Source organism: Euprymna scolopes, chromosome 41, assembly GCF_053919585.1.
Source record: "Euprymna scolopes isolate OS-2025 chromosome 41, ASM5391958v1, whole genome shotgun sequence".
Classification (NCBI taxonomy): domain Eukaryota; kingdom Metazoa; phylum Mollusca; class Cephalopoda; order Sepiida; family Sepiolidae; genus Euprymna; species Euprymna scolopes.
The window spans coordinates 20,281,429-20,307,193 of record NC_136522.1 but is presented as its reverse complement, the minus strand read 5'-3'; the positions used below and the strand labels follow the sequence as shown (position 1 = coordinate 20,307,193).

General features: G+C 41.2%; 1 protein-coding gene across 3 annotated transcripts in view; it reads right to left on the bottom strand.

Moving 5' to 3' along the window:
- Positions 1-2,124: 2,124 nt before the first annotated feature.
- The window catches only part of LOC145266398 (uncharacterized), a 199,092-nt gene continuing 175,451 nt past the window's right edge, over positions 2,125-25,765 (bottom strand). For 2 of the 3 annotated variants that reach the window (XM_080122040.1, XM_080122041.1), the window contains exons 3-4: positions 10,702-10,857; positions 2,125-2,585 (exon numbers count right to left, since the gene is read on the bottom strand). In XM_080122040.1, coding sequence (XP_079978166.1) covers positions 2,341-2,585; positions 10,702-10,857 — 401 coding nt within the window. In that variant the 3' untranslated portion in view covers positions 2,125-2,340. The remainder of the gene's footprint in view (positions 2,586-10,701; positions 10,858-25,765) is intronic. The other variant, XM_080122042.1, reaches the window with a different exon arrangement.

The window sequence follows — 25,765 nt, the reverse complement described above, 5'->3', positions numbered from 1 at the left end:
CCAGGAGGCGGTCTACCATACTGTTATTGTCTACTCCTGTGAAGCCTCTTTCCTTCGTGTCCGACGTGACAAAAGACACTATTTTCCTTTTAAGGTCTTCTACAGAGCCCGGGAGTGGTTTTATAATGTTCTCCTTCATGGAGTTCTTGTAGGTCGACTCAAACAGGTCCCAGTACTCCTGTGGGGACAATTGGGTTTGTGGTCTCCATGCTGCATCTACCTTGCTGTTACTGGGGGTCCAGGACACTGTCGTCTGGCTTGGCTGCTGTTGCTGACTGGGGGGGGGGCAGAAGCACAAGGACCGGCCACTTGGTGTGTGGTGTTGCCAATTTGCCGGTCTCTGCTCCCCGGGTTTCTCTTTTCTTTTTCCTGGAAAGGGGACTGTGAGACCCTGGGTGCCACCTGCTGTGGTCTTCCACTTACGGGTTCATTTCCCTCCTAAACTGCCTGTGTCTCACTTTTTGGGAAGGTTTTCAGTTTGGTGTCCTCTTGGGGAGGGCCGGCTATATGTTGTTTATCGGCTCTCGGATCTCAAAAAACCACCTTGATTTACTCAACGGTGGCGTTAATGAGATCCTTTGTACTCTTGGAGACATCACCATTTTCCTCCTTTTCCTCTGTTTGGGAATTATCCTCCTGGGGAGCCGAGGAGGAATCCTTTGTGTATAGGGAGATTTGGGGTGCTACAAGTTGCAGATTGCCTTCTGCATTGTCGGGTGCTTTCTGGTGCTGCTTCCCTTTTTGAGGAGGTCCCCTCCTGGAGAGCAGGTGCAGTGGCTTTTGAATTTTGCCCCTAGAGTGTCACGGGCTGTAATGTACTTCCACTGTTGGCAGGCTTTCCATCGTTTCTGGACGCCTCCTCTTGTTGGCTGTGTATAGCTCCCTTTTTTATGGAGTCTCCTTCCAGGGTAGCGGTTTTTAGTGGGGTGTTCATTTGTGTTGGCGTGCTTATTCGACCAGCCTGGTGACGTTTGATCAAAGTGTAGTGTTGGGAAGGGGGAGGGGAAAAAAGAAAAGGTGAGGGAAATGGAGGAAGGAGGCGGAGGAGTGGGTGAGGAAGCGAGAAAGTGTGGTTGCCCCCCCCTTTTATGGGGAAGCCGGGTTGCAGCTCAGATCTCCAATGAGGGGGAGAGCAGAGAAAGAAGACATAGTGAGTGCTATCAGGTCAGAGTGCTGCTAAGCAATTAAGGCAGGGGTTTAGCCATTTCTGCCGAGGGTGGAGCGGAAATGAAGAAAGTAAGTAAAACAATCCCAAAACCCCAAAATGGAAACGAAAAAGATGACCTTGTTATCAGCTCGACCCCCTGTTAGAGGGAGAGTAGCTTTTATGTTGCCATTCCTTGAATAGAAATGTCTATTGTTTTATTATGTTTGCTAGGTAATTTTGTAGAACATCAATTTAGATAGATTCCTTTATTTACAAACGACGTCATTGGTTTAACAATCGGATTCGACACCTGGAATCGCCCAGCCCGCTATCATTGCATGTGTGCGCATACCTGACATTTTCCAGTGTCGCTCATCATCTATCCAACAGTGTGAGCCGTTACTGTTTAGACCGCACTTGGATAAATGAAGGTACTAGTATATAATTTATCCCAGGTTACACCGGCATGTTGAAAATTGTGATTTTGCTGCAAAAGTTGGTTGGTTGGTGCCAGAAGAGTTTAAGGGTTAAGTTGCTGATGTATGTCAAACTTTGTAGTTGGGGTCGACGATAGCACCTTAAATAGGACATTCGGGTATATGTGAAAAAAAAAGGAAGAAAGAGAGAGAAATAAAGATAGAGCATGAAAGAAAGGAATATATCTTTTCTCTCACAAGGAGGTCAGGTTTTTCAGTCTGGCTTTCGATTTTGACTTTTTAACAGAATTTAAACTACAAGCAATATACACTCACCCCAAAATTCCACTAGGATGTTTAATTTTGTTTCAACGGATTCAAAGATGAAATTATTTGAAATCATTAAAACAAAGAAAAATTCTTTATTAAATGGATACGCGGTTCATAGTAAAAATTTAAAATAACGATCCAAATTAAAATCTGTGAAAATTATAAAATACAATTATTTTATGCAAAATTGGCATTGTGTAGGAAAAATATTTAAAGATTTACTAATTTTGAGATTTAAAACATATTTATTTTAAGATTTACAAAATATCGTGCAAGCATACAGATCGACAGGATTTTAAGGAAAATAGCCAAGGACGATAACACGATTTCGACTAAAATTCTAGATAGAGTTATTCCACTTTGTTGTTTATCTTCTAATTCAAACAGTTAGCGATTGTCTATTTGTTTTAGGACGACATCTTCATCGTCTGCAACATTTCAATAGATTTATTCACAACCAAATATTCGTTCATAAAATTCAACATTTGGTCGCATTCTCACAATGCATTTATCAATCGGTGCGTCATTTCTGATATTAATACATAAATTTGATATTTTTGCAAATTGGTCACACCCTGGATGAGAATCGCACACCTCTTCGCAGGACCGTCCGTCCGCGTTTGGCATTATTCCTACGCCGCATAAATCCGGCCAATTGTAGTTCTCCCATTTCACTAGTGTCCATTTGTAATCTGAAATAAGAAAATTAGAACAAAAAATGATGAACATATACTATGAATTGCTTTCACCCCCCCCCCCGTCTAAAATGTTAGATGTTAAATGTTTTAAAATAAAATCGTTAGTACTTCTAGATATAACAATCCTCGGAAACTGCAGTAAATATGACTTTAATGTTATACAGATTTGTTATTGTGTAGAATTATGATACAATTCCCTACCTGTATAAGAGCCAAGTACGTCCAAGAATTAAGCACTGTTGCCACATTGTGGCAGGAGCTGCTAGAAGTAGCCTGTCCTGCCTTGACAGAGTTCAAAATAGACTTTGTAGCCTAGTGGGGGATGCTCTTTTCTCTTCCCTGCAACCTCTTTGTCACAGAAGAAATGTTGCGAGCCTGTCTCTGCTTTATCGTTATTTTCATGGCAAGTGTTCGTCTGAGCTCCAATCTATGCACTCACCTGGCCTGACTTTCATGAAAAACACTCGTCTAGCTGAAACCACTATCAATAATTTCTCACACTCTTTATCTATGCTTAAATCTAAATGTAGATTCTGTTAACAAAGCTTCTTTTTTAGAACTGCATGCTTGTGGAACTCTGTTTCGTTTTCCTGTTTTCCAACTGACTACAATATGGTCATATTCAAGTCCAATGTGAAAAGTTCTTGATGAGCTATCTACTTAACTAATCCAATTTACAAAATCTCAACTACTACTGGATCTGGATAAGTGATGACTCCCATGTAAAAAAAAAGAAAGTAAACAAATGTTTTTTTTAAGCAAATGATGCATAATTATAAATATCTGATATTTTTTGTATTTTTTTTTAAACTACTAGCCCGGCGTTTCCCGGGTATTTGGAGGTGTGTGTTGAGCAAAATAAAAAAAAGTGGTAGTAGGAAGGCAGGCTCAAACCCGTACAGCGAAGGAGGAAAAGAACGGGGAAAAAAGCTGACGTCTTTCCTGTTACGACCACTGCCAAATCGGAAGTGACGTGGGTTTAAATTAAGGCTAAACAATCGGAAAGAGGGGATGACTTTCGAAAATATCGGTGAAAAAAGCGACTCCTCCCTGTAGAAAAGTGCCCAGTTGAGGGTGAAGAAATTATTGTTTTCAGACAATTTTTCGATATTTGTCGTCTGAAGAGTCGAGTTTCAAAACGATATTGATCTTGTGAAAATCCGTCACTTCTGTCGAAAGTTTTAGGCAGACATGCAAACATACATACATAAATTTATATATTGATAGCTCAAATCTTCGACCCAAACCGATTAAAAAGCTTGCCCTATCTCTGAATACCCTTTATGTAAAATTTTCAAATGTTTTGACCAGAAAATGTCTTAGTAATTTGGTAGTGACCTCAGAGGTCAATTTTTTTTTATCTTTGACCCCTATTATGACCCCTTAGCATTTATTGTTTTGGGCTCAAATCGAGTTATTAAGTTAAATCCATGTCCAAGGAACCTATATCTAAAATTTCAATTGTTTATACCGAAAATTGTCGGAGGAGTTTGGTAGAGTTCTCAAAGGTCAAATCGTTAAACTTTAACCCCTTAACAGCCAAGTTTCTGGCCGAAAACGGATTACAAAGATTTTTTAAAATTTCCATACCCTGTATATCAAATTTCGAGTCTGTAGACTAAAAATTGACAGAGTTATTGTGTAGGGAAATGTACACACACACACACACACACACACACACACACACACACACACACACACACTTTCACTTTTATAGATATATAGATTATTTCGCCCTGAACAAAGCACTGTGCCACTTTGATGTAAGGGGCTATTATTTGGGACTAAATTTACAGGGATACTATGTAGGGAGTTGAGCAGCGAGTTTCCTGTTCACATAACATTTGGATTTCTGCATATCAGTACAGTCAGGGAAACAATAATCTGGAGGGGAGTCCAAAGTGTTAGACGGGAGAAACTATTTGATTAGAAATCTTTCAAGCATTTGGGTATCTCTACAGTGTAGAGATGAGATTTTGTTGATTGTCGGGATTATTTACATTTAGGGGGCGTACAAGTGCTTGGAGTTTGTCGGAGCATATTCCATTAAAATACTTGTAAAACATTCGCCGATGGGACAGAGATTAGAGTTTGGTTGATAATGCGTGACCTATTAGATTGGCGATTCTTTTTTTAACCCTGTCAGAGCGAGAGACTAGTAGCAGATGCGTCAGCCCAAATGTGGCAACAATACTCCACTCGTGGGCGAATGGTCGCTTTGTAAAGGTACGGGATACTTTCAAGTGTGAGTAGCTTTATAGTATGGTAGATAGAGCCTAACTTTCTTCACAGCAGCCTTTGCAATGTCTGTAATGTATTTAGTATCTTGTTGGTCCCCCGACAAAAGGAGGGTGGACCTGTAAATTCACCCTAGTCTGTTCATCCGTTACGTCTGTCTGCACTTTTTGGAATAACTACGCCTTGGAATTTTTTTGAAATTTTGCACAAACATTAAATATGATACGAGTAAAAAAAGTAACAGAAAGGGAAAAACTCTGGTTACTTCTCCTGGGGGTGGCTTTTGGGTTAAATGGCTAAAATTGAAACTTTTGTGCTTATTTAAAAAATTGAGGCTTTGGATTTTTATAAAACTGTAAAATTGTAACTAACTGATTTTTATATAATTTTGTTTGTCTGTACTTCGTGATAACTCTTGGGTGTGCCCCAGGGGTTCTTTAGGCTTCATAAAAAACACTCCATTTTTGGGACTATTTTACCATATTTGTCCAAACTTTTCTGCGTATGTCTATTTAGCAGTTTTGCATGGTGCTGAACCTAAATTAAAATATGTTAAGTCATTGTGGACTTTTAGGGTTAAATGGAAGATGGGGGAAGCAAACGATGGACTTTTTTTGCATGGTGCAGAACTCAAATTTACATATATTAAGGCCTAAAACTGCACTGTTTGTTCATTTTCACCAGGATTGGTCGTCCCCTGGTGACTTTTGGGGCTAAATGGAGCGGGGGGGGGGGGGAATGCTTAACTTAGTCATTTTTTATGCCTCGTTCACTGTGCACTCACGGAGGACCACGCATGCTTCACTAGTTTTACCTTCAAATTCGATATTACAGGTAACACTAGTGGCGTTTCTCGTTACATATTATATCGTCGTCGGCTCCCACTCGTATCCGAGTACTGGGTCCTGTAGTTTGTCACTATTCTTCTATCGGGATACTTATATATGATGTGGCTGTTAAGTCCGAGTCTATCTTGGAAGAGTCGTGGACAGTGTTCGCAAGGAAGAGTAAGGAGCGGACGGAGTTCTTTTTCTTCTTCTAGCCTCTTCATTATCTCTCCTCAAAGTCTACGGTGCCATGGTGCACTGCCTCTCTCCACATCTTCCTGTCCCTAGCAGTTTTCCTTACATACGTTATACGAAAATGAAGATGCAATAGATAGTTAATCGATTAGGATCACGTTATTAGAGAGTGGGTTGCCATTGAAACAGTTTTACTTAAGTAGCAGTTGGTGTCCAGCTGTGTTTTCATGCACAAGAAATCCTCGATCCTCTGTCATCATTATCGACCTCGAAGAGAAATGGGTTCTTCTTGCGATAACAATCTTCAATAACTCACAGTAAATATAATTCTAATTTTTGTCACGCTGGCTTGTTATTACATAGAAAGAAATATTTCAAGCTTTGATGAAAATACAATTAGTTTTTTTTTATTTAAATTTTTTTAAGTTTCTCTACTTTGTATAAAAATCGATTCCAATGAAATGAGGCCCGCCTAACGTGAAGGATGTGTGTTGCTTTAACTCCTCGAATAAATCCTTATTTCTTCATGAGCCCTTTCCGTTTTAGGTTCTGCTAGTGTTGGGACGATTAATCGGAACTGGGAATCGGAAAACTCGGAACTTTTAGGAATACCGGAATCGGTATCGGAATCGGAAGAAGTTGTGTCTACTTTCGACGCCAAAAACGATTCCTTCAATTATCTTGAATTTTGATTTGATTTTCTATTAAAAAAAATCTTTAACTGCTGGCAGTGATGCTAAAATAACAAATATTTATTAATTTAACTTCCAGTAAAAGTAAAATCTATAGTTCACCACCTCACAAATATGGTTTTACATTGGAAAAAGTACGACATGCCTTTAATAAGTTTACAGGCATTTTTTTGTACAAACATTTAGAATTGTCGTAGACTCTTGAAAATTCAATATGTTATTGCTATACATCTTATGAGATGGCTGACTAATTTGTTTATGGTTTCAGGCTCAAATGAACAGCTACAGAAGGAATTGGAATACACCCTACTAACGCCTGATTGTCACTGCTGGTAAATTTAAAAAACGCAATCTGGATGTTCAAACACTTTAGAAGAACGATATGCAATAAAATTGTGTTTTAAACTTAGAAAAAATGCCACGTAAGCGTATTGAATGATTCAGACTGCTTTTGGATCATCTTGCATGAATTGAGCATCAGTTTTTGAGTGGTTTAAGAGATTCAAGGAAGGCATACAGTCTCTGGGGGATAATGAGAGGATGCGGAAGAAGTATGGAAGCCAGAACACCAGAGTTGATTGCCCTAATAAAGAATTTCATGAATAAGGACTACCGTGCGTCTATAAAGACAATAAGTGCACAGTTTGATGTTAGTGTGAAAACTGTACGCGCAGTTATTTGTGAGGAATTAAAGATGCGGAAGATTTGCGCGAATGCACCGGTCCATAACTTCGTCCTTGTCATAGACTATTTGAGCAAGGTGGGCATCAAGACAGTTCCTCACCCTCCCTATAGTCCAGTCTTTGCTCCCTGTGACTTTTGGTTATTCCCTAAACACAAGGAAAATCTTAGAGGCTGTCATCATGAGACAATTGAGGAGATGAAAGAGTCTGTGATGCGGGACACACTCACACAAGAAGACTTCTGTTTGAACAGTAAAACAAGTGGATTGCAGCTGGAGAAGTTTACTTCGAAGGTGACTAGTACAATGTGTGTATTATCAATAGAAGTGTTTATACGAAAAAAGTCTTGAAACCTATTGAAGGCACCTCATATATTTAACGTGTTTTTACAGTAATCGTGACAACATAACTATTTTATAATTAAATATTATATTTAGACATTTATAAAGAATAGGAATCAGTAATTATATTGGAATTGGGGATTTAATACGGAATCGGTAATTGTATCGGAATCGAGAAAATATTGAAATCGTCTCATCACTAGGTTCCACACCGCCTACTTATTTAATTTCCATTGTTTCATTTTACCCTGTTGACCACACACTCGAGATCGCTATTCCTCGTCTTTAATATTTCCTTATTATAATCTACTCATGTCTTCGTTCAAATTCGTGTCATTTCAATCAATTTCGACAATCAATTTCCATTAATCATTGATAACGAGTGCATAAGAGTTTAGTGAGTTTTGCATTAGTAGTAACTAGTGGGGGTACCCGGCGTTGCCCGAGTGTTTGTTTCCGGGACGGGGGGGGGGAGTTTTAAAAAATGTTATGGTAGGTAAGTAGGAAGGATCAAACCCGGAGTCATGAGTAAAAGTAGGAAAATAAAGTGTGAAAAAAACAAAAAAACATCTGCAACGTTAACAGTTCGGCCACCAAGAAAAGTCCATTCCAGTTGTTTAGGAAAAAAAACAAAAAAAAAACGACTATAGTAGGTCGGCGCGAACGTGAAAATATAATGTGAATTGTCCAGCACGCTAACCACTACGCCACAGAGCACTGCAGCTTAGTTTAGTGATTTTAAATAACTTCACATGAAAGAACTACGAAGCCAAACCGGTGTTCTCTTCTCAACTGTTCCTTGTGAACGATCCCCAAACGGTGTTAAGTGGTGGCAGGGGGAGGAGGAATTTATTAGAGAGAAAATATTTTACCACTTCCATTGATCTTAACCGATTTTGGCCGTGACTTCTCAGTAGAAAAAGTATAGAAATCTAAGATTATCGAGGAATTTGAGAAATAATAAGCCTATAACACACCTCAGATATTGTTCTGCCGTTTGTGCATATTATATTTGCATGAAATATCTTGATTTTTAATCCTATTAAGGTCAAAATCCGATGGGAAAAAATGAGTTCATTTTATTTATATAGAGAAGAGAAGAGATGATATTTAAATTTTCATCCTGTACGATCCACCCGGCATTTCAAGGTTCCTTCATACATTTGTTTGATGTAATTCTGTTCAGGGTTTGTGGAAACTATGAATGACAAATAGACACATACACTTAATTATAATAAAGAGTTTTCGTTGTACATCACTGTTACTTGTTGTCATATACGAGTTGTCGTTCTTGTGTTACAGAGTAACAAACATGGCCTCTCCGATGGTAGAGCAGACGACAGTGAGTCGATTGATCTGGTCTGGTCTGGTCTAATAGTAGGTCAAAAGTTAATGTTCATTGCAGCCTTTTAAGGAAACAAACGATTGGCCATCGAAGACCTTGTACGTTCTCTGCAAATTTAGTCATAGTTTTGTATACAAAATCATTAAAAACAAGTTAGGCTTTAATTTATTTTTTATTTCGGACTATTATTCTCATCTTTATTAGTTGTTGTTTTCATCTTTATTGGTTGTTGTTTTTCACAACGTTTCGGCCAACTATTCCTCTGGCGTTCGTCAGGTGGTAACCGCGACAGATAGGAACTTTGAATCTCCTAACTGCATCCTCAGCAATCACTGCCATCCGTAGTTGTTGTCGTCTCACCACGTTTTGGCCAAGTAAACCTCTGGCACGCTTTGGGTAGGATTGAAACCGCTATCTTCAGACAATGTCCATCTGGAATCGTAGAGATTCAACGTCTCTATCAACTGCGCCATGGGCCCCGAAGGGCGATTGAGGTTGGATTCTTTGATCTTATAAATCCACGTTTATTTATTATCTGATCTTCGATAGTCGGGTCCGTACCGATTGGTATATATATATATTATTCCTTAATTGAAATTCATTTTTGAGATAAGCATTATATATATTAATTTATTTTTATTTCGGACTATTATTCTCATCTTTATTAATTGTTGTTTTCATCTTTATTGGTTGTTGTTTTTCATGACGTTTCGGCCAACTATTCCTCAGTCTTTCGTAAAATTTGTGTTGTTAGATGAGTACTAAGAAAGTTTACGAAATCAGTCAAACGTAATCGCATACATGTCTTCCAATGTTTAGTTGATCGGTAAACTGATGAAGAGAAAACTTAGAGTTCGCCAATTTGAGCCAGAATTCAAAGGGAGAGAAATTGGATCACAACTTCTTTTTCCTTCGTCATAAACACTGCTTGCAAATCGACTATGACTGTTACGCTCGAGCATAATTGTATTTATGATTTTTTACTTGGGAATCACCACACTGCAAGGCTCGAAAGCCACTCGAGGATAAGGGTTAGTGAATCTATTACCTACCCGTCATTTCAAAGGACTTTCATACATTTGTTTGATGTAATTCTGTTTAGTGATTATGGAAACTATAAGTGACAGACACAGACACTTATTTATAATAAACATTCTTTCTTGTACATCACTCTTTCTTGTTGTTATGTTTGTTATTTAAATTTGAGGTGTGATTTTAAAACGAGTTGTGTTACAGAGTAACAGATATGGCCACTTCGTTAGTAGAGCAACCTAGCTAGATCAAAAACAATGACTCACTTGATCTGGTCTCAAAAAAAGGTCAAATATTGAAGATTACTGCAAGCTTTAAAGGGACAGTGATTAGTCCTGCAGAAGTATGCACCTGTGAATAGATACGTTTACAAATGACCAGACAATTTTAAAACATGGCCATCCACCTCCACCAAATCTACTTAGGTCCAACAATCTGGGCAGAAGATTCTTAAAAACCAAAAACTGACCATCGAAGACCTGATATGTTATCTGCAAACGTAATCGCATGGATGTCTTTCAATGCTTACGTGATCACTAAACTGGTAAAGAGAAATTTCAGAGTCCGCCAATTTGAGCCAGGATCCAAAGGGAAAGAAATTGGGTGACTGCATCTTTTTTTTTTCTCCGTGATAAACACTGTTTACAAAGCATTCATGTCTGTTATGCCACGAATTGAAAAGAGTGTAGTCAACCCAAAGAATATTCTTTCGAAAGTGCAGTTAATTTTGTCACTTTCCAAAGTAGTAAATACATACCTGCAGTCTTCGAACAAAGAAAATACATAGGCTTTGCACATGAGTAACCGTAGATATAATTTTGATAAATTAAAACACAATTATCTCCTTCTTGAGGTTCGCCAGACGACCACCAACTAGGGGGACAACAATTCCTCCCATCGCTCCATTTGAAAACTGAAAAACATTCAATGTTTTTAATATTAATAAACAGGACAACACGTCAATTTGAAAGATGAATTTAAAAAGTGAACTTACAGAAGATGTTTGCCATTTTATTATAATACAACACGCTATATACACACATATTTCATAATATATATATATATATATATATATATATATATATATATATATATATATATATGACTTGGGTGGCATCAGTTATAATAGAAACCGAAAGATACAACTTTCCACTCTCATTCCCTAACTGAGCCATGCTCATATATATATATATATATATATATATATATATATATATATATATATATATATATATATATATATATTCCAGGTTGAAAAATTATTTCAATGATTAGAATCATTAAATTCCAACAAGGGTCAATTATAGTGCTCAATCAAAGATAGCAAATGATAATATTTTATTTTTTTATGCAAATCTAGTCGCATCTTGTTGCAATGTGCAGACCGTTTGGATCATTATTGATCTCATCAGACAAGAAAATGAAAAATTAAAAAGGTTTAAGAGCATTTTTAATTTTAGAGGGAGGAGGGGTTAAAAGAATTGTTTGGGGGGAAGAATGTGTAAAATATTAGAGGATGTTATAAGAAAGGAAAAGATAAATATAAATACAGAGGGAGGGGGTTTATAGATTCACTTAGAAGTAGAGGAAGAAAGGAAGAGAGGATGGGTAAAAAAAGAGGTAGTACATATGAATACAGTATGTCAGGAAAGGATATTTCTTATTTCAAGCCATTTGAAAATGTCTAGACGATAAGGTCATATAGTCTATCTATAAAACCCAAAGTTTACCGTTCAATTTTTATTTATTTATGGCATTCTCAAATGAGACTTTATGACCGCTGACCCATTCCTTGTATGTTAATCTGTGTTATGTGTTGTCCATCATCTGTCAGTTTCAGTCTCTACGTTCTCATTGCATTTTCAAACACGTTGATGATCCTGCTTGTGATTTCATACATTTCTAAGCATTCCCTTATCCATGTTTGGGGGATTCTGCCGTACGCTTTTTTGTAGGCGATCCATGCCATGGCTAAATTCTTTCTCTTTCTTTTCACCTCCTTCAGGACCTTTTGATCTACATAAAGCAGATCACGTGTTCCTTGTTTTTCGTTTTTGGCATCCTTTTTGGCATCTTTTCTGTTCCTGTTTCTGCTCTGTTCGTGGAAGAAGTCCACGATTATTTAGGGAGTGGCAGATATGTTCCCTCAGTTGTGCTGTTAGTATTTTCCACATAGTACCATGATAAGCCTATAGTACTTAGTACTATTAGGGTTTTCTTTCGTGGATATTTTCACTCTGTATACTACTGAGGTAACTAAGCAATTTCCATTCAGTGGGCATTTTTGTTTATTTCTACAATTACAAGATGTTGTGGTGCTATTTTTATATGGTTCTGACGTATTATTTAAAATCTTCATATTATGTTTTCGAAATTTTCATTGCAGCTATATCTTAATTTTACCGTATTTTTATTAAATATTTTATTGACAATATTATTAGATGGGAAGTGTTGTTTTCTTAGTTTCTAAGTTTAAAGAGGTTTTTTTTCCTAAGTTAGTTTTGACAGTTAAATGAAAAGGGGGGGGGCGAACCATATAATTTTCCTTCTTCTCTTATTTCTGAATGTTTTGGTATTAGATGTAGGCGGGATATATATATTGTAGTTTTGTGTTTTTGTAACCACTATCTTCAGGTGCTTTATCATAGAACGGTTTATGGGTGTTAAAAATGTCTATATTAGAGGAATTTTTGCTTATTCTTTTACTGCAACTACTATGCCCGGCACGCAACGCCGTGTGTAGGAAATGTAAAAAAATTGACATTGGGCTGAGGTATATAAATCTCCCTCATCTACTGTTGCTGCATTATACGACCCTGACTCAACAATGTGTAATGTAGACTATAATGTATTGTGTACTAAGTCACCATGTGGAGGCATATTAACCTTCCCTCCGTTGCACCGCGATGGGTCCCCAACTAGAGCAGGCAATCAACTGATTAGATTTCGACAACAATAAAAATACAGGAGTATGAAACATTTTTAATCATCATTCACTCCTAGGCAACGTCGGGACTCCTTACTATTATACACACACACACACACACACACACACACATATATATATATATATATATATGTTTATTCATAATTGATAATCTAAAATACTACCAAACCAATTGCCACGACAGTTTACGATAGCATTTTGTTCTAATCCAAGCGTGTTTTTATATATTTAAGATTAAACAAGGCCAATAGCCATTAGTCGCGTGCACTCGTGTAATGAATGAATGCAGTGAATATAGGATTGACATGAAATTCTTAAAGGTAAGCTAAAATGACCGAAAAATAGGCTGAAATGACTTAAATAAATAAAAAGTAAATGACTTAGAATGACTTTAATGAACTTAAGGATTAATTGAATGACCTTAAGAATGAATTGAATGCTTAAAAAATAACTGGAATCCGTCAAAAACAACTTGAATCATCTGAAGAATGACTTGAATGGCTTTGAGACTGACTGGTTGTAAAGTGGATGATCATTTTACATTAAATTAACACAGAAAAGTGATCCCCCACCTTATATCACAAAAATTATTTGATTTAGGGAATTTGAAACGTTATTTTCGTATTCAGGAACCCTGAAAATCAATAAATAGTGATATAATAAACATAAAAAGAAATAAAAAGTACATGTGTTATGGACCAACCAACCGACTGAGTGACTTATAGAGTTGCTTGCACACGACTAAAAAACTATTCTGTGGTATGCATTTAAAAAAAACTATTCTCTGTCGATCGGTCGGTCGGTCTGTAACACATTTACTTATTAGTTACAAATAAGTGCCGCATCGGTTAAGGAAAGATACTACACTTTGATCTTAGCTATGTGGCCAAGGAAAAGTTACATTTTGGACAAGTTTCAGAAAAGTCTAATGGATAGGTGAAAATTTATGGGGCAAAAAGTGTCATTATTTGCAATTTTGGTACATTTTTAACCCCTTATGAGCCACTTGGAATGCTGAATACCAGTGACAATGGACAAACTATGCAGTTTTACACCGTAACACATGTATATTTGAATTCAGCACCATGAGAGAGCACTATATAGATATACATGTCAAGTTTTTTATTGAGAAAAGGGCATTTTTAGCACTAAAAGTCCTCGGGGGACGCAAAGCAGAATGTTGCTAATGTCATCCATACTGAATTTATATTAAGAACCATTCCCTGCACATTTTGGACAAGTTTCAGAAAAATGTAATGGATAGGTAAAAATTTATGGGGCAAAAAGTGTCATTTTTTAAATTTTGGTAACTTTTTTGACCCCTTATGAGCCACTTTGAATGCCGAATACCAGTTACAATGGACAAACAGTGCAGTTTCACGCCTTAACACATGAATATTAGCATTCAGCAACATGGGAAACCACTATATAGACATACATATCAAGTTTTTGTTGAGAAATATGAAAAACGCGCCAGAAGAAAGGGCGTTTTCAACACTAAAAGTCCCTGAGGGATGCAAACCAGACTTTTGCCAGGGTCACTCATACTGAATTTATATTAAGAACAATGCCCTCCACATTTTGAGCAAGTTTCAGAAAAATCTAATGGATGGATCAAATGTTACGGGACAAAAAGTGTCATTTTTGGCCATTTTGAGGCATTTTTGACCTCTTTCGAGCCCCTGTAGGCGAAATGGGAGTTTCCGCACAAAAAATATTTTTTACTATGCACATCTATATATTGAAATATAATTTGTGCCAAAATTGCAGGGAAAACTAATGGATGGTTATCCGTCAATCGTCCGGACTAACGGACAGACAAACCCACCAAAAACATAGATAAATCGGGGGACCAGAATGTTACTCCATGCCCCTTGCTTAAAAAACGAGCCACGCATGCATGGTCCCCCTCTGTACGAAATATAGTTTTAAAAATTGGTGCTGCAATTGGAGTCCCAAAAAGGTGTGTTTTCTAGCACTAAAAGTACCCGGGGGACGCTAACCAGAATATTACCAGGGTCATCCATACTGAATTTATATTAAGAACAATGGCCTCCACATTTTGGACAAGTTTCAGAAAAATCTAATCGATAGGTAAAAATTTATGGGGCAAAAAGTGTAATTTTTTGCAATTTTGGTACATTTTTGACACCTGATGATTGAATGCTGAATACCAGTGACATTTATATTAAGAACAATGCCTTCCATATTTTGGGCCAGGTTCAAAAAGTGTCATTTTTGGCCATTTTTTACTCCTTTTGAGCCCCTGCGGGCAAAACAGGATTTTTCGCAAAAAAAAAAAAATTTTTTTTTTACTATGGCCATCTATATATTAAAATTTAATTTGTGACAAAATTTCAGGAAAATCTAATGAATGGTTATCTGTCAACCATCCAAACTAACGGACAGACGGATTCATTGAAAACATAAGTCCCTCTCTGATAAATCGGGGGACAAAAATGTTACTCCATACCCCTTGCTTAAAAAAAAAAAATGTAAATGTGTTACAGACCGACCGATGGAGTGACTTGCATGCGACTAAAAATGCCTTAGAATGAAAGGGTTTCCAATTCCATTGCCAAGGAAAAGTTACAAATGCAAGTGCATCATCTGTTAAGAACATATACTACACTTTGATCTTAGCTATGTGGCCAAGGAAAAGTTACAAACATAATGACAGCATGTAGTAAGAATGATGGTATTTATTTGCTCCCCCACCGAGAAAATTAGGCACAAGGCCAATTTTTAATGTGAGGAGTGAAGGGAGGGGGAAGGGAAAAAGGGGACCAGCTCCCGAGAGGTGGGAAATGGGAGCTGGTTAAAGGTCAGGTATATGGGGTAGCCCCCACATCTGGTCTTTGCTTGCAGTATCTGCCGGAACAGATGGTATTTATTTGCTCCCCCACCGAGTAAATTAGGCACAAGGCCGATTTTTAATGTGAGGAGTGAAGGGAGGGGGAAGGGAAAAAGGGGACCAGCTCCCGAGAGGTGGGAAATGGGAGCTGGTTAATGGTCAGGCATGTGGGGTTGCCCCCACATCTGGTCTTTGCTCGTCATAGCTAGTCATAGCTAGTCATAGCTTGCAGTATCTGCCGGAACAGATGGTATTTATTTGCTCCCCCACCGAGCAAATTAGGCACAAGGCCAATTTTTAATGTGAGGAGTGAAGGGAGGGTGAAGGGAAAAAGGGGACCAGCTCCCGAGAGGTGGGAAATGGGAGCTGGTTAAACGTCAGGCATGTGGGGTTGCCCCCACATCTGGTCTTTGCTAGTCATAGCTAGTCATAGCTTGCAGTATCTGCCGGAACAGATGGTATTTATTTGCTTCCCCACCGAGCAAATTAGGCACAAGGCCGATTTTTAATGTGAGGAGTGAAGGGGAAATGGGGACCAACTCCCCGGGGAGTAGGGGAGCTGGATAGTGACAATTGGTATGAAGGGTTGCCCCTACATTGACCAAGGTCTTATATGCGGGGTAGCCCCCACATATGGTCTTTGCTTGCAGTATCTGCCGGAACAGATGGTATTTATTTGCTCCCCCACCGAGCAAATTAGGCACAAGGCCGATTTTTAATGTGAGGAGTGAAGGGAGGGGGAAGGGAAAAAGGGGGACCAGCTCCCGAGAGGTGGGAAATGGGAGATGGTTAATGGTCAGGCATGTGGGGTTGCCCCCACATCTGGTCTTTGCTAGTCATAGCTAGTCCTAGCTAGTCATAGCTTGCTGTATCTGCCGGAACAGATGGTATTTATTTGCTCCCCCACCGAGCAAATTAGGCACAAGGCCGATTTTTAATGTGAGGAGTGAAGGGAGGGGGAAGGGAAAAAGGGGGACCAGCTCCCGAGAGGTGGGAAATGGGAGATGGTTAATGGTCAGGCATGTGGGGTTGCCCCCACATCTGGTCTTTGCTAGTCATAGCTAGTCCTAGCTAGTCATAGCTTGCTGTATCTGCCGGAACAGATGGTATTTATTTGCTCCCCCACCGAGCAAATTAGGCACAAGGCCAATTTTTAATGTGAGGAGTGAAGGGAGGGGGAAGGGAAAAAGGGGACCAGCTCCCGAGAGGTGGGAAATGGGAGCTGGTTAAAGGTCAGGCATGTGGGGTTGCCCCCACATCTGGTCTTTGCTAGTCATAGCTAGTCATAGCTAGTCATAGCTTGCAGCATCTGCCGGAGGCCAAGAAAAGGGTATTTATTTGCTCACATACGTTGACATACGACCAGTACTAGCGGAATTCATGGCAATTGAAGAAAGCATGATCAGTCGTTTCTACGGCCGTTGTCCCACAACAGGGACAATCAGGGGACTCCAAAAACCCGGAACTGCGTTGTATGTTGTTGAGTGGAAGTGCATTTCGGGACAATCACCAGGTCAGAGAGAACTCACTCTGCTGTCATCAGCAGCCCCCTTCACTAGATCCCTGTGGAGTTCCCTACGGGAAGCAGTCACAAGGTTGCTTAGTCGTTTTAGCATGGCTCGGCACTCTTTCATGTAGGTAGATTCTCCCCGCAGCCTGCAACGGCTCTCGATAGATCGAGAATGAGGTCGGGGAAGGCGGCAGTAACCACAGGGTGCCACGGTTGGTCATCTTGCATATAGTAGCAGACCTGTCTGCTCACCCAGTATCTTCCTCTGTCCCAAAGAAGCGAGGACAAGAGCTGTTAGGTGTTGTACAGGCAGGAGAAGTACAGCCAGTTGGTAAAGGATGAGAGGAAAGACGTAAGTGGCGCATGCCTGAGCTCTACCCTTTAAGGAAAGTTTCCTTGGAAGCCACGAATTGACTGCAGCCTCGACCTTTGACCACACCTCCAACCAATTTTTGTCAAGCTGGAGACCTGGTCTGAACCACATGCCGAGGATCTGAACCGGGCCATCCGTTCAGCTGAAGGGCGCTGGGAGTTTGGCGTTGCCACTCCAGGTGCCCAACCGCAGTCCTACTGACTTGCTGCAGTTTATCTTGGTCCCTATAATTCTTTCATACTGAGAGAGCGCCTCCGACACGATCTCAATGTCTCTGAAGCTCGACACAAAGACCATGACATCATCGGCGAACGTGGATACCTTGGTGGCTGAGCCACCGGGTATTGCAATTCCCGAATTCCAGGGCTGAATTTGCCTCCCCACGTCTCAGCTTGCAGAGCAGGGGCTCCAAAGCCAGGACATAGAGCAGGGGCAACAGCGGACAACCCTGACAAACTGACTGAGAGATAACAAAGGGTTTCGAGCGCTTTCCATTGACTTGCATGATGGCTGTGGGCTGTTGATACATCATGGAGATCCACTTGCTGAAGTCCGGTTTAAAACTGGCAGATTCTAAGACAGATGCCAAGAAACGATGGTTGACCCTATCAAAAGCTTTGGACTGATCTAAGTTGATCAGCGCGGCTTCCGTGTTGTCATCTATCCCTCCCTCTAGGATCGTGCGGATCAGGTGCAAGTTGTTCTGAATCGATTTCCCTTTCACAGCGTAGTTCTGTTCCAGTTCAACCAACTCGCAGATAACAACCTGCAACCGATTTGACAGGACCTTGGCCAAAATCTTCAACTCTGTGTCTAGCAGAGTTATGAGCCTGTAATCTTCTAACTCTTCCTCACCATGCCCATCACCTTTCCTCAGCAATGTGACAACTCCCTTGGAGACTTGTCCTGGGATGGATCCCTGAGCAAACCAATGGTTGAAAACAACCATCAGAAGAGGCAGAAACATGGGCGACAACCTCAAGTACAGCGATCTGTCACAGCTGACCTGCTTCAGCACAGTAAAAACCTCGTGCTCCATCACCCGGCCCTCGCAACTAGCCGCTCTAGCCGCCTTGAGGCGGGGAGAGTCAGCCAAATAGTCACTAAACTCAAGGACCAAAAGATCGGGCTGCTGTGTAAAACACTCCTCGAAATGTTCTCGAAACCCCTTGCAGATCTCCCGAGTCGATTCCAGGGTGCGTCCATCCGGATGTCTTACCTTTGCAATGTACTTGTCTGAGCCATGCCTAGAAATTTCATGACGCGCGTCAGTGTTGGAATTGACTGCTTCATTGCCTACCTTTCTAAGCCTAGCTCTGACTACTTGACCTTTATAACGCTTGCTATTCTCACGCGTAAGGTCCTGCTTAGCTAGTTCCTGACTAACCCTGTCACTCTCCCCCATAGCCCGGGCTAGTTTCTGCTCTAGCTTTTTCTTCGTCTTGGCCTTATCTAGTGCGAGGTGCTGGGCATACTTGACGGAGAAGGTTCGAATTTTGGCTTTTAGATCTACCCACCACTTACTCCCAGTAACCGCCCCCACTAGTGCTTTTTGAATTAATTCTATTAGCTTCTCTTGGAAGTCTTGTATCTCCAGAAGGGAGGTGTTTAACTTCCAGTGAGCCATTAACTTAGGCCTATTTCCTAGCTTCAGCCGGGCCATAACTAGTTTATGGTCCATCTGGCCTAGCCAAGTGAACGTGGGACAAGATAAGAAATCTACTTCGCCTCTCCTAACTAACATCCTGTCCAAGTAAGTGTTTAGATAGGAGGAAATGCTATTGGTCCATGTCCATATCTCCCGCCCCGGATGCTCGACCTGAAACCTGTTGACCAGACCGCATCTAGCCATCAGATCAGCCAAGCTGGACTCGCACTTCTCCAATCCTCTAGCATCGCCTCGTACCTTATCCATCTCGGGGTCTAAGATGGCATTCCAATCTCCCATTAGCACTACCCGCTTCCGACAATCTACAAATGCGTCAAGCTGACTGAAGAATGAGACTCTCTCATGAGCGGTGCTGGGCGCATGAACCGCGATCACCTGAAACACAGAATCTTTTACGGCAACATCGGCCACAACCAGCCTGCCCACTGCATCCCTATGAACAACGTCGACCGTTACCGACAGGGTACATTTAACCAGCACGGAAACTCTCTTCCTCCGTTGGCTGCCATATGCTAAGAAAACCTCAAAATCTCGGGCCAGCACCTGACAGTTCACAGAGGAAACAAAATGCGTCTCCTGAATCTCAGCCAGATCCACTCCCAGGGACAAGAGGTCATGCTGGAGGTGAGCCGCCCGGCCCAATGATCTCAAGCCTCTCGCATTCAAACTAGCCAAATTCAAAGCCATGTTACCTACCTTAGGGTGTGTCATGCTCAGCTCTGAAGTTAGCCCGGGAGAGGACGCCGATGTTATGTGCCATGCTCAAGGTGGTCAGGTTTTTCATATCCTGACCTTCTCTCGCAATGCCAATGATGTCCAAAGGATAAATTAATTTCATGGCCCTGTAGAGTGACAGATAGACCAACACTGAGACCCTTCTCTTGCATTGTTTTGACAAACCCGACAAGCTACTAAGTCTCATCCCTTTACAGTAGAGATCCCTAGGTGCAAGAAAGCCTTTTACTCCAATAGTTTCTTCCCCAGAACTGCCGGTCTTTGGAACTCCCTTCTGGGATTCTGCTTTCCCAACTGCAATGATATGCAGAAGTTCAAGTGTAATGTTAACAAACATCTTTCTACTCTTCTCCCTTCATAATGACCCCGCTAATTAATTCCCTAATAGTAGCCCCCTGCTTCAAAGTGGCACTGTGCCTTGTTTGGGGTGAAAATTGAATAAAAAAAAAAAAAAAAAAAAAGAAGGGTCATTTTTCTTCACCAGTTCGATTTCCGGAAACACCCCTTCAGCGGCCTGCAGCCTTGTCCACAAGTTGGTCTTGCAGGCCTCTGGAGTTCTGACAAAAGTTATTAGGAGCGGGGCGTCTGGGAAATTTGAGGGGATATTTACGTCTTTCCCCTCTATCTGTTGGTAATCGAGCAGAGGTTTTAAGTTTTTCCTCTGGGAAACGTCTGTTGCTACAGATAGAGGGTCTACATAACATAGTTCCTCGGGGGCAAGAGCTCTTAATTTGGTTGGTCTGCGAGAGGCAGAGGAGTCTCTCCCCTCCCTCGGTTCATTCTTTCCTTTTCTTTTTGGGATGGTGGCTCAGTTTGCATTGGTGTGGAGTAGGGTGTTTGTATGGTGCCTGGTGTTGGTGCTGGTGTAGTGTCTGGTGTTGGTGCGGTGTCTGGTGTTGGTGCCATGTTTGTTGTTGGTGCGGTGTCTGGTGTTGGTGTGGTGTCTGGTGTTGGTGCAGTGTCTGGTTTGGGGGTGGAAATGGATTTTGTTGTTGGGGTGGTGTAGTTCATAGGGAGTGGGGGACACCTTTTCTTCCCCTTTTCTTCTTTTGTTTTTCTTTTTCATTCTTTCAAATGAACCGGGGAGAGGTGAGATTGAGTTCTTCTCCCTCTCACTTGTGGATTCATCCTCAGAGGAGCAGTCTTTTCTCCGCTTGATCCCCCATCTCGATTGGTGTGGGGACCGTTGGTTGTATCTGCTCCTCTAGTTGCTGCTGCGGCTGTTTTTGTTGTTGCTGCTCTCGCTGGTGTCATTGCTACTGCTGCTCCTGCTGCACTTGCTGCTGTGGTAGTTGTTGTTGCTGCAGCTGTTTCCGTGGCATCGGCTGTGGTGACTGTTATTATTGCTGCATTTGTAGAGGCTGCTGCCTCGATTTTTAGGCTGGTGGTGGGACAGTGGTGGAAGGGATTATGGGCTTCCATTTTTGTCTCACTACCATGCTCCATTCCTCCCTCTTGGCCTCCTGGGTGGTTTGGATTTTCCTTGGAACTGGGGTTGGTGCCGTGGTTGCAGGGGTTGTTGTCGCCTGTTTTGGTGCGAGCACTGTCTCAGGGGTTGTGACCGCCATTTGGGTCGTTTGATTAGAGGTTACCCTTTGGGGGCAGCTCCTAGCCATGTGGCCCTGCTTTTGGCAGAACCAGCAGTGCAGACGACGGCCCTTCACCACTACCATTATGCTGGCATCCTTGTATGTCAGCAGCACTGGTATTGCCCGAACACCCTCTCTCTTCAGCCTCATTGCTATTGCGTAGCAGCCCAGGTGAGTCCCAGTTTTTGACCGTACTGGCGTCACCTGTTCCACCTCACCATACTGGCTGAAGAGGCATCCTAACAGTTCTGCAGGTATTTGGGTTGGAACATTAAATACCTTCACCCGAGTCCTTCTCTTGCCCTGATATTCGACTCTCCCATGCTTTATTTCTTGGAGGGAGAGTCTCTCCACATTGTCCTTGGTGGGTAGGAGGATGTCCCACACAGCGAAGCTCCTCTGGTACAGGTATAGTACTGGGATGTTAAGTTTGTGGAGGAGCCCAGCCATGTCTTCTTTCTTCATCCCCAGGAGGCGGTTTTCCGGTATATCGGAAATGGCGAAGGACAGGACTCTGCCCTCAATCACCTCCCAGGCATCCGGTATGGGTTTTATATCTGCCCCCTCTATGTATTGTCTGTTCTTTGTCAGGTACAGGTCTCTATACACTTGAGGGGACAGTTGTTTTTCTACGGTCTTCCCCCACGCAGACCCTTTTGGTGGTGTTGGTGTTGGTATGGGATCTTTGGTGGGGTTAGACCGTTTTTGGTCTTTTATGGAGGGCGCTCCTGCCTGTTGATTGGCGATGTTTCCTGCCTCCCCAGATTTCTTAGTCTGTCCTTTTGTGGGAGTGTCGCTTTTTTGGGGGGCGGCTCCCTTTTCAGTGTCTTTTGGGCCTGACTCTCCTTGATTAGAGTCTTTTTTGGGAGCAGCTTCCCATTTTGGGGAGTCGGCCTCTTGGGGAGCAGGATCTTTTTGTTTAGTTTGAGGCCATCTGCCCCTTCCTCGTTTGTGAGGTCCAGGCAGTATGCCCCCTCATTTTCTTGATCTGCTCCCCTTTTGGGGGAGCAGCTCTCCTGGGGACTGCTGTCCCCTTTATTGTCCTTTTGGTCTGGCATCTCCTACTTTTTGTGATCGGAGTGAGATGCTACGACCGATTTTGGTTTTGCTCCCCTTTGGGGGGAGTCGCCCCCGGGAGGAGCTGTTGGTAAATTTTCCCCCTCCTGAGGAGCGTCCAATGCTGTCATATCCAGGCAGTAGTGTCCGTTTTGGTTCCCTCTTCTTCTAAAAATTACCGTGGAGATGGCGTCCAAAGTGGGGAGCCGACTTTGCCTCCAAGAGGGCAGATAGAACTGAGAGAGGGAGTGGGAAGTTAGTGGAGAAAGAGAGAAAGTGTTTCCAACACTTCCTCGCGGGAAGGTCGTAAATTATCAGCTCGGATCCCCCTGTGAGGGGGAAGAGTAGAGAAAGACAGACAAAGTGGGGGTGCGGACAGAACGCTACCCAACAAGCTCGTCGGGTGTTCTGGGCACGAGAATGTGTCGCCAGACCAGTACTGTCTCACGTGGTATATGTATCAGAGAACGGATACTACACTTTGATCTTGGCCAAAAGGCCAAGAAAAGCAGTATTTATTTGCTCCCCCACCGAGAAAATTAGGCACAAGGCCGAGTTTTAATGTGAGGAGTTAAGGGGAAATGGGGAACAACTCCCCGGGGGGTAGGGGAGCTGGATAGTGACAATTGGTATGAAGGGTTGCCCCTACATTGACCAAGGCTTTATATGTGAGGCTGCCCCCACATATGGTCTTTGCTTGCAGTATCTGCCGGAAAGATACTACACTTTGATCTTGGCCAAAAGGCCAAGAAAAGGGTATTTATTTGCTTCCCCACCGAGCAAATTAGGCACAAGGCCGATTTTTAATGTGGGGAGTGAAGGGGAAATGGGGACCAACTCCCCGGGGAGTAGGGGAGCTGGATAGTGACAATTGGTGTGAAGGGTTGCCCCTACATTGACCAAGGTCTTGTATGTGCGGTAGCCCCCACGTATGGTCTTTGCTTGCAGTATCTGCCGGAATAGATACTACACTTTGAGATATTAAATCCTTTATTCATGTTAAAAACACATTGAAAATCAACAATGAACAAAAAACTTAGGCACATGGCCAACTCAAAAGGGGGGATTGTGTGGGTCGTTGGTCATCCTTGTCATTCCAGAACTAAACAAAATCGAAAGTTTCTCCCAGCTAGTATCTTCTTTCACCATAATACCGCATTCACCCTTTCATACTGGGGGACGTCCTACTTAACTCCCACACTTTGATCTTGGCCAAAAGACCAAGAAAACCTTAAAAAGCTAAGAAGAGCATCTATTAACAACAGACCTTTGATCTTAACCAAAAAGGCCAAGCACAAAAGTGTTACGGACAGACCGACCGACCGACCGACCGACGGAGTGACTTGCACGCGACTAAAAATGTTCCAATATTAAAGAACTTTTTTCAAAATCGTTTCTTTTCGGCAAATGTCGACCACTTTTGAACGCAACAAAAATTCGTTTTTTTTTTTCATTTTTTTCTTAACGATTCATTTACTATTTCGCCTTACACTAATATTGTTTATTTTTATATAATAACTTGTTTCGTGGGGTCCCTGTAATTTCTATGCCCCCACGTGTTGACCGCTGCTACTACATTTAAGAGGAGGAAGGAAAGAACCAGAAACGCGTCCGTTCACATCAAATACTTTATTTAGACTCCCCCTGATATTAATCAAGGGCAAGTAACTCTTTATTATTACACATCTCCGTTTGTCGAGATCCTTTTTTCCTTTCTTTTTTCTTCTTTATTTACAAACAGTTTTAACCTTTATTTACAAACGGTAACATTTATTATCTTTGCAAACAAAGTCTTTCAAGTAGTTCGTTTTTTTTTGATAATCGTCCTCTGCTTGATACAGTTGTCTCCTGTTTTTGCTTAACTTCGCTTCTTCTGGAGGAGTTGTCTACGTTTTCCAAAATAGGTAGTAAATGTTTTCTGTTCCTTTTTAGACTTTCTCCAGAGTTCAACTTTACTGTATATGTCCTATTTTTCTTATTTGTTGCTGTGACTATACCAGTATTCCTCCACATTTTCTCTTCATCCGTTTTCTCTCGGATTCTGTCTCCCACTCTTAGTGGTTTCAAGTCTTTACATCCATGTCTTTTATCGTAATTTATTTTACTTTTTGTTTTGTAAAACCCATCTCTCTCTTTTACTTTTCGTAAATTTGGCCATTTGGGTTTTAATTTATTTGAATGACTGGGTAAAGTTGTTTTAATTTTTCTACCCATCAAGAGTTCTGCTGGGCTAACTCCCATAGCAGTTATTGGTGTACTACGGTAAGCCATTAATGCGAGAAATATGTCTGGCTGTCGTAATATTCTTTTCGCAATTTTCACTGCGCTTTCGGCAGCTCCATTCGCCTGAGGGAAATGCGGACTCACTGTGGTGTGTGTGAATCCATATTGTTTTGCAAATTCTTTGAAATATGTGCTTGTGAACTGTCCCCCATTATCACTTACGATCTCCTCAGGTATTCCCCATCGAGCAAATATTTCTCGTAATTTCCCAATTATCGTTTTGCTGGTTAGTGGATTTAATCTCGCGATTTCCAAGTAACGGGAGAAATAGTCTGTTACGATTAAGTAATATTCTCCCTCCAATTTTAGGATTTCTGTCCCCAATTTCTGCCACGGACTATCTGGCAAAGTAGTTTGTTTCAATGTTTCATTGGGGTTTGCAGCACGATGACTATTGCAAAAATCACATCGTCTAATGAGATCTTCTATTTCTTGTGATATTCTCGGCCACCATACTGACATTTTGGCTCGTTCTCGGCATTTGTTTAACCCCAGATGTCCTGTATGTATTGTTTGTAATATTTCTGCTCTGAGATTTTGTGGAACCACTATTCGATCTTGATAAAATAAAATTTCCTGATGAACTGATAGATCATTCCTAAAGTTAAAGTAAGGTTTAACTCCCTTGTTTAATCTATCCTCCTTGCTCGGCCAACCATTTGATTTTAAATGGATAATCTCCTGTAGTTTTGAATCCTTAGATGTAGCATTCCTAATTTCTTTTAATTTTCTAACAGTAGCTGATCTGGGGTTTATGATAGTGTCTATATACATTTCTACATCTTTCTCTGTGGTGCTTTCTGCT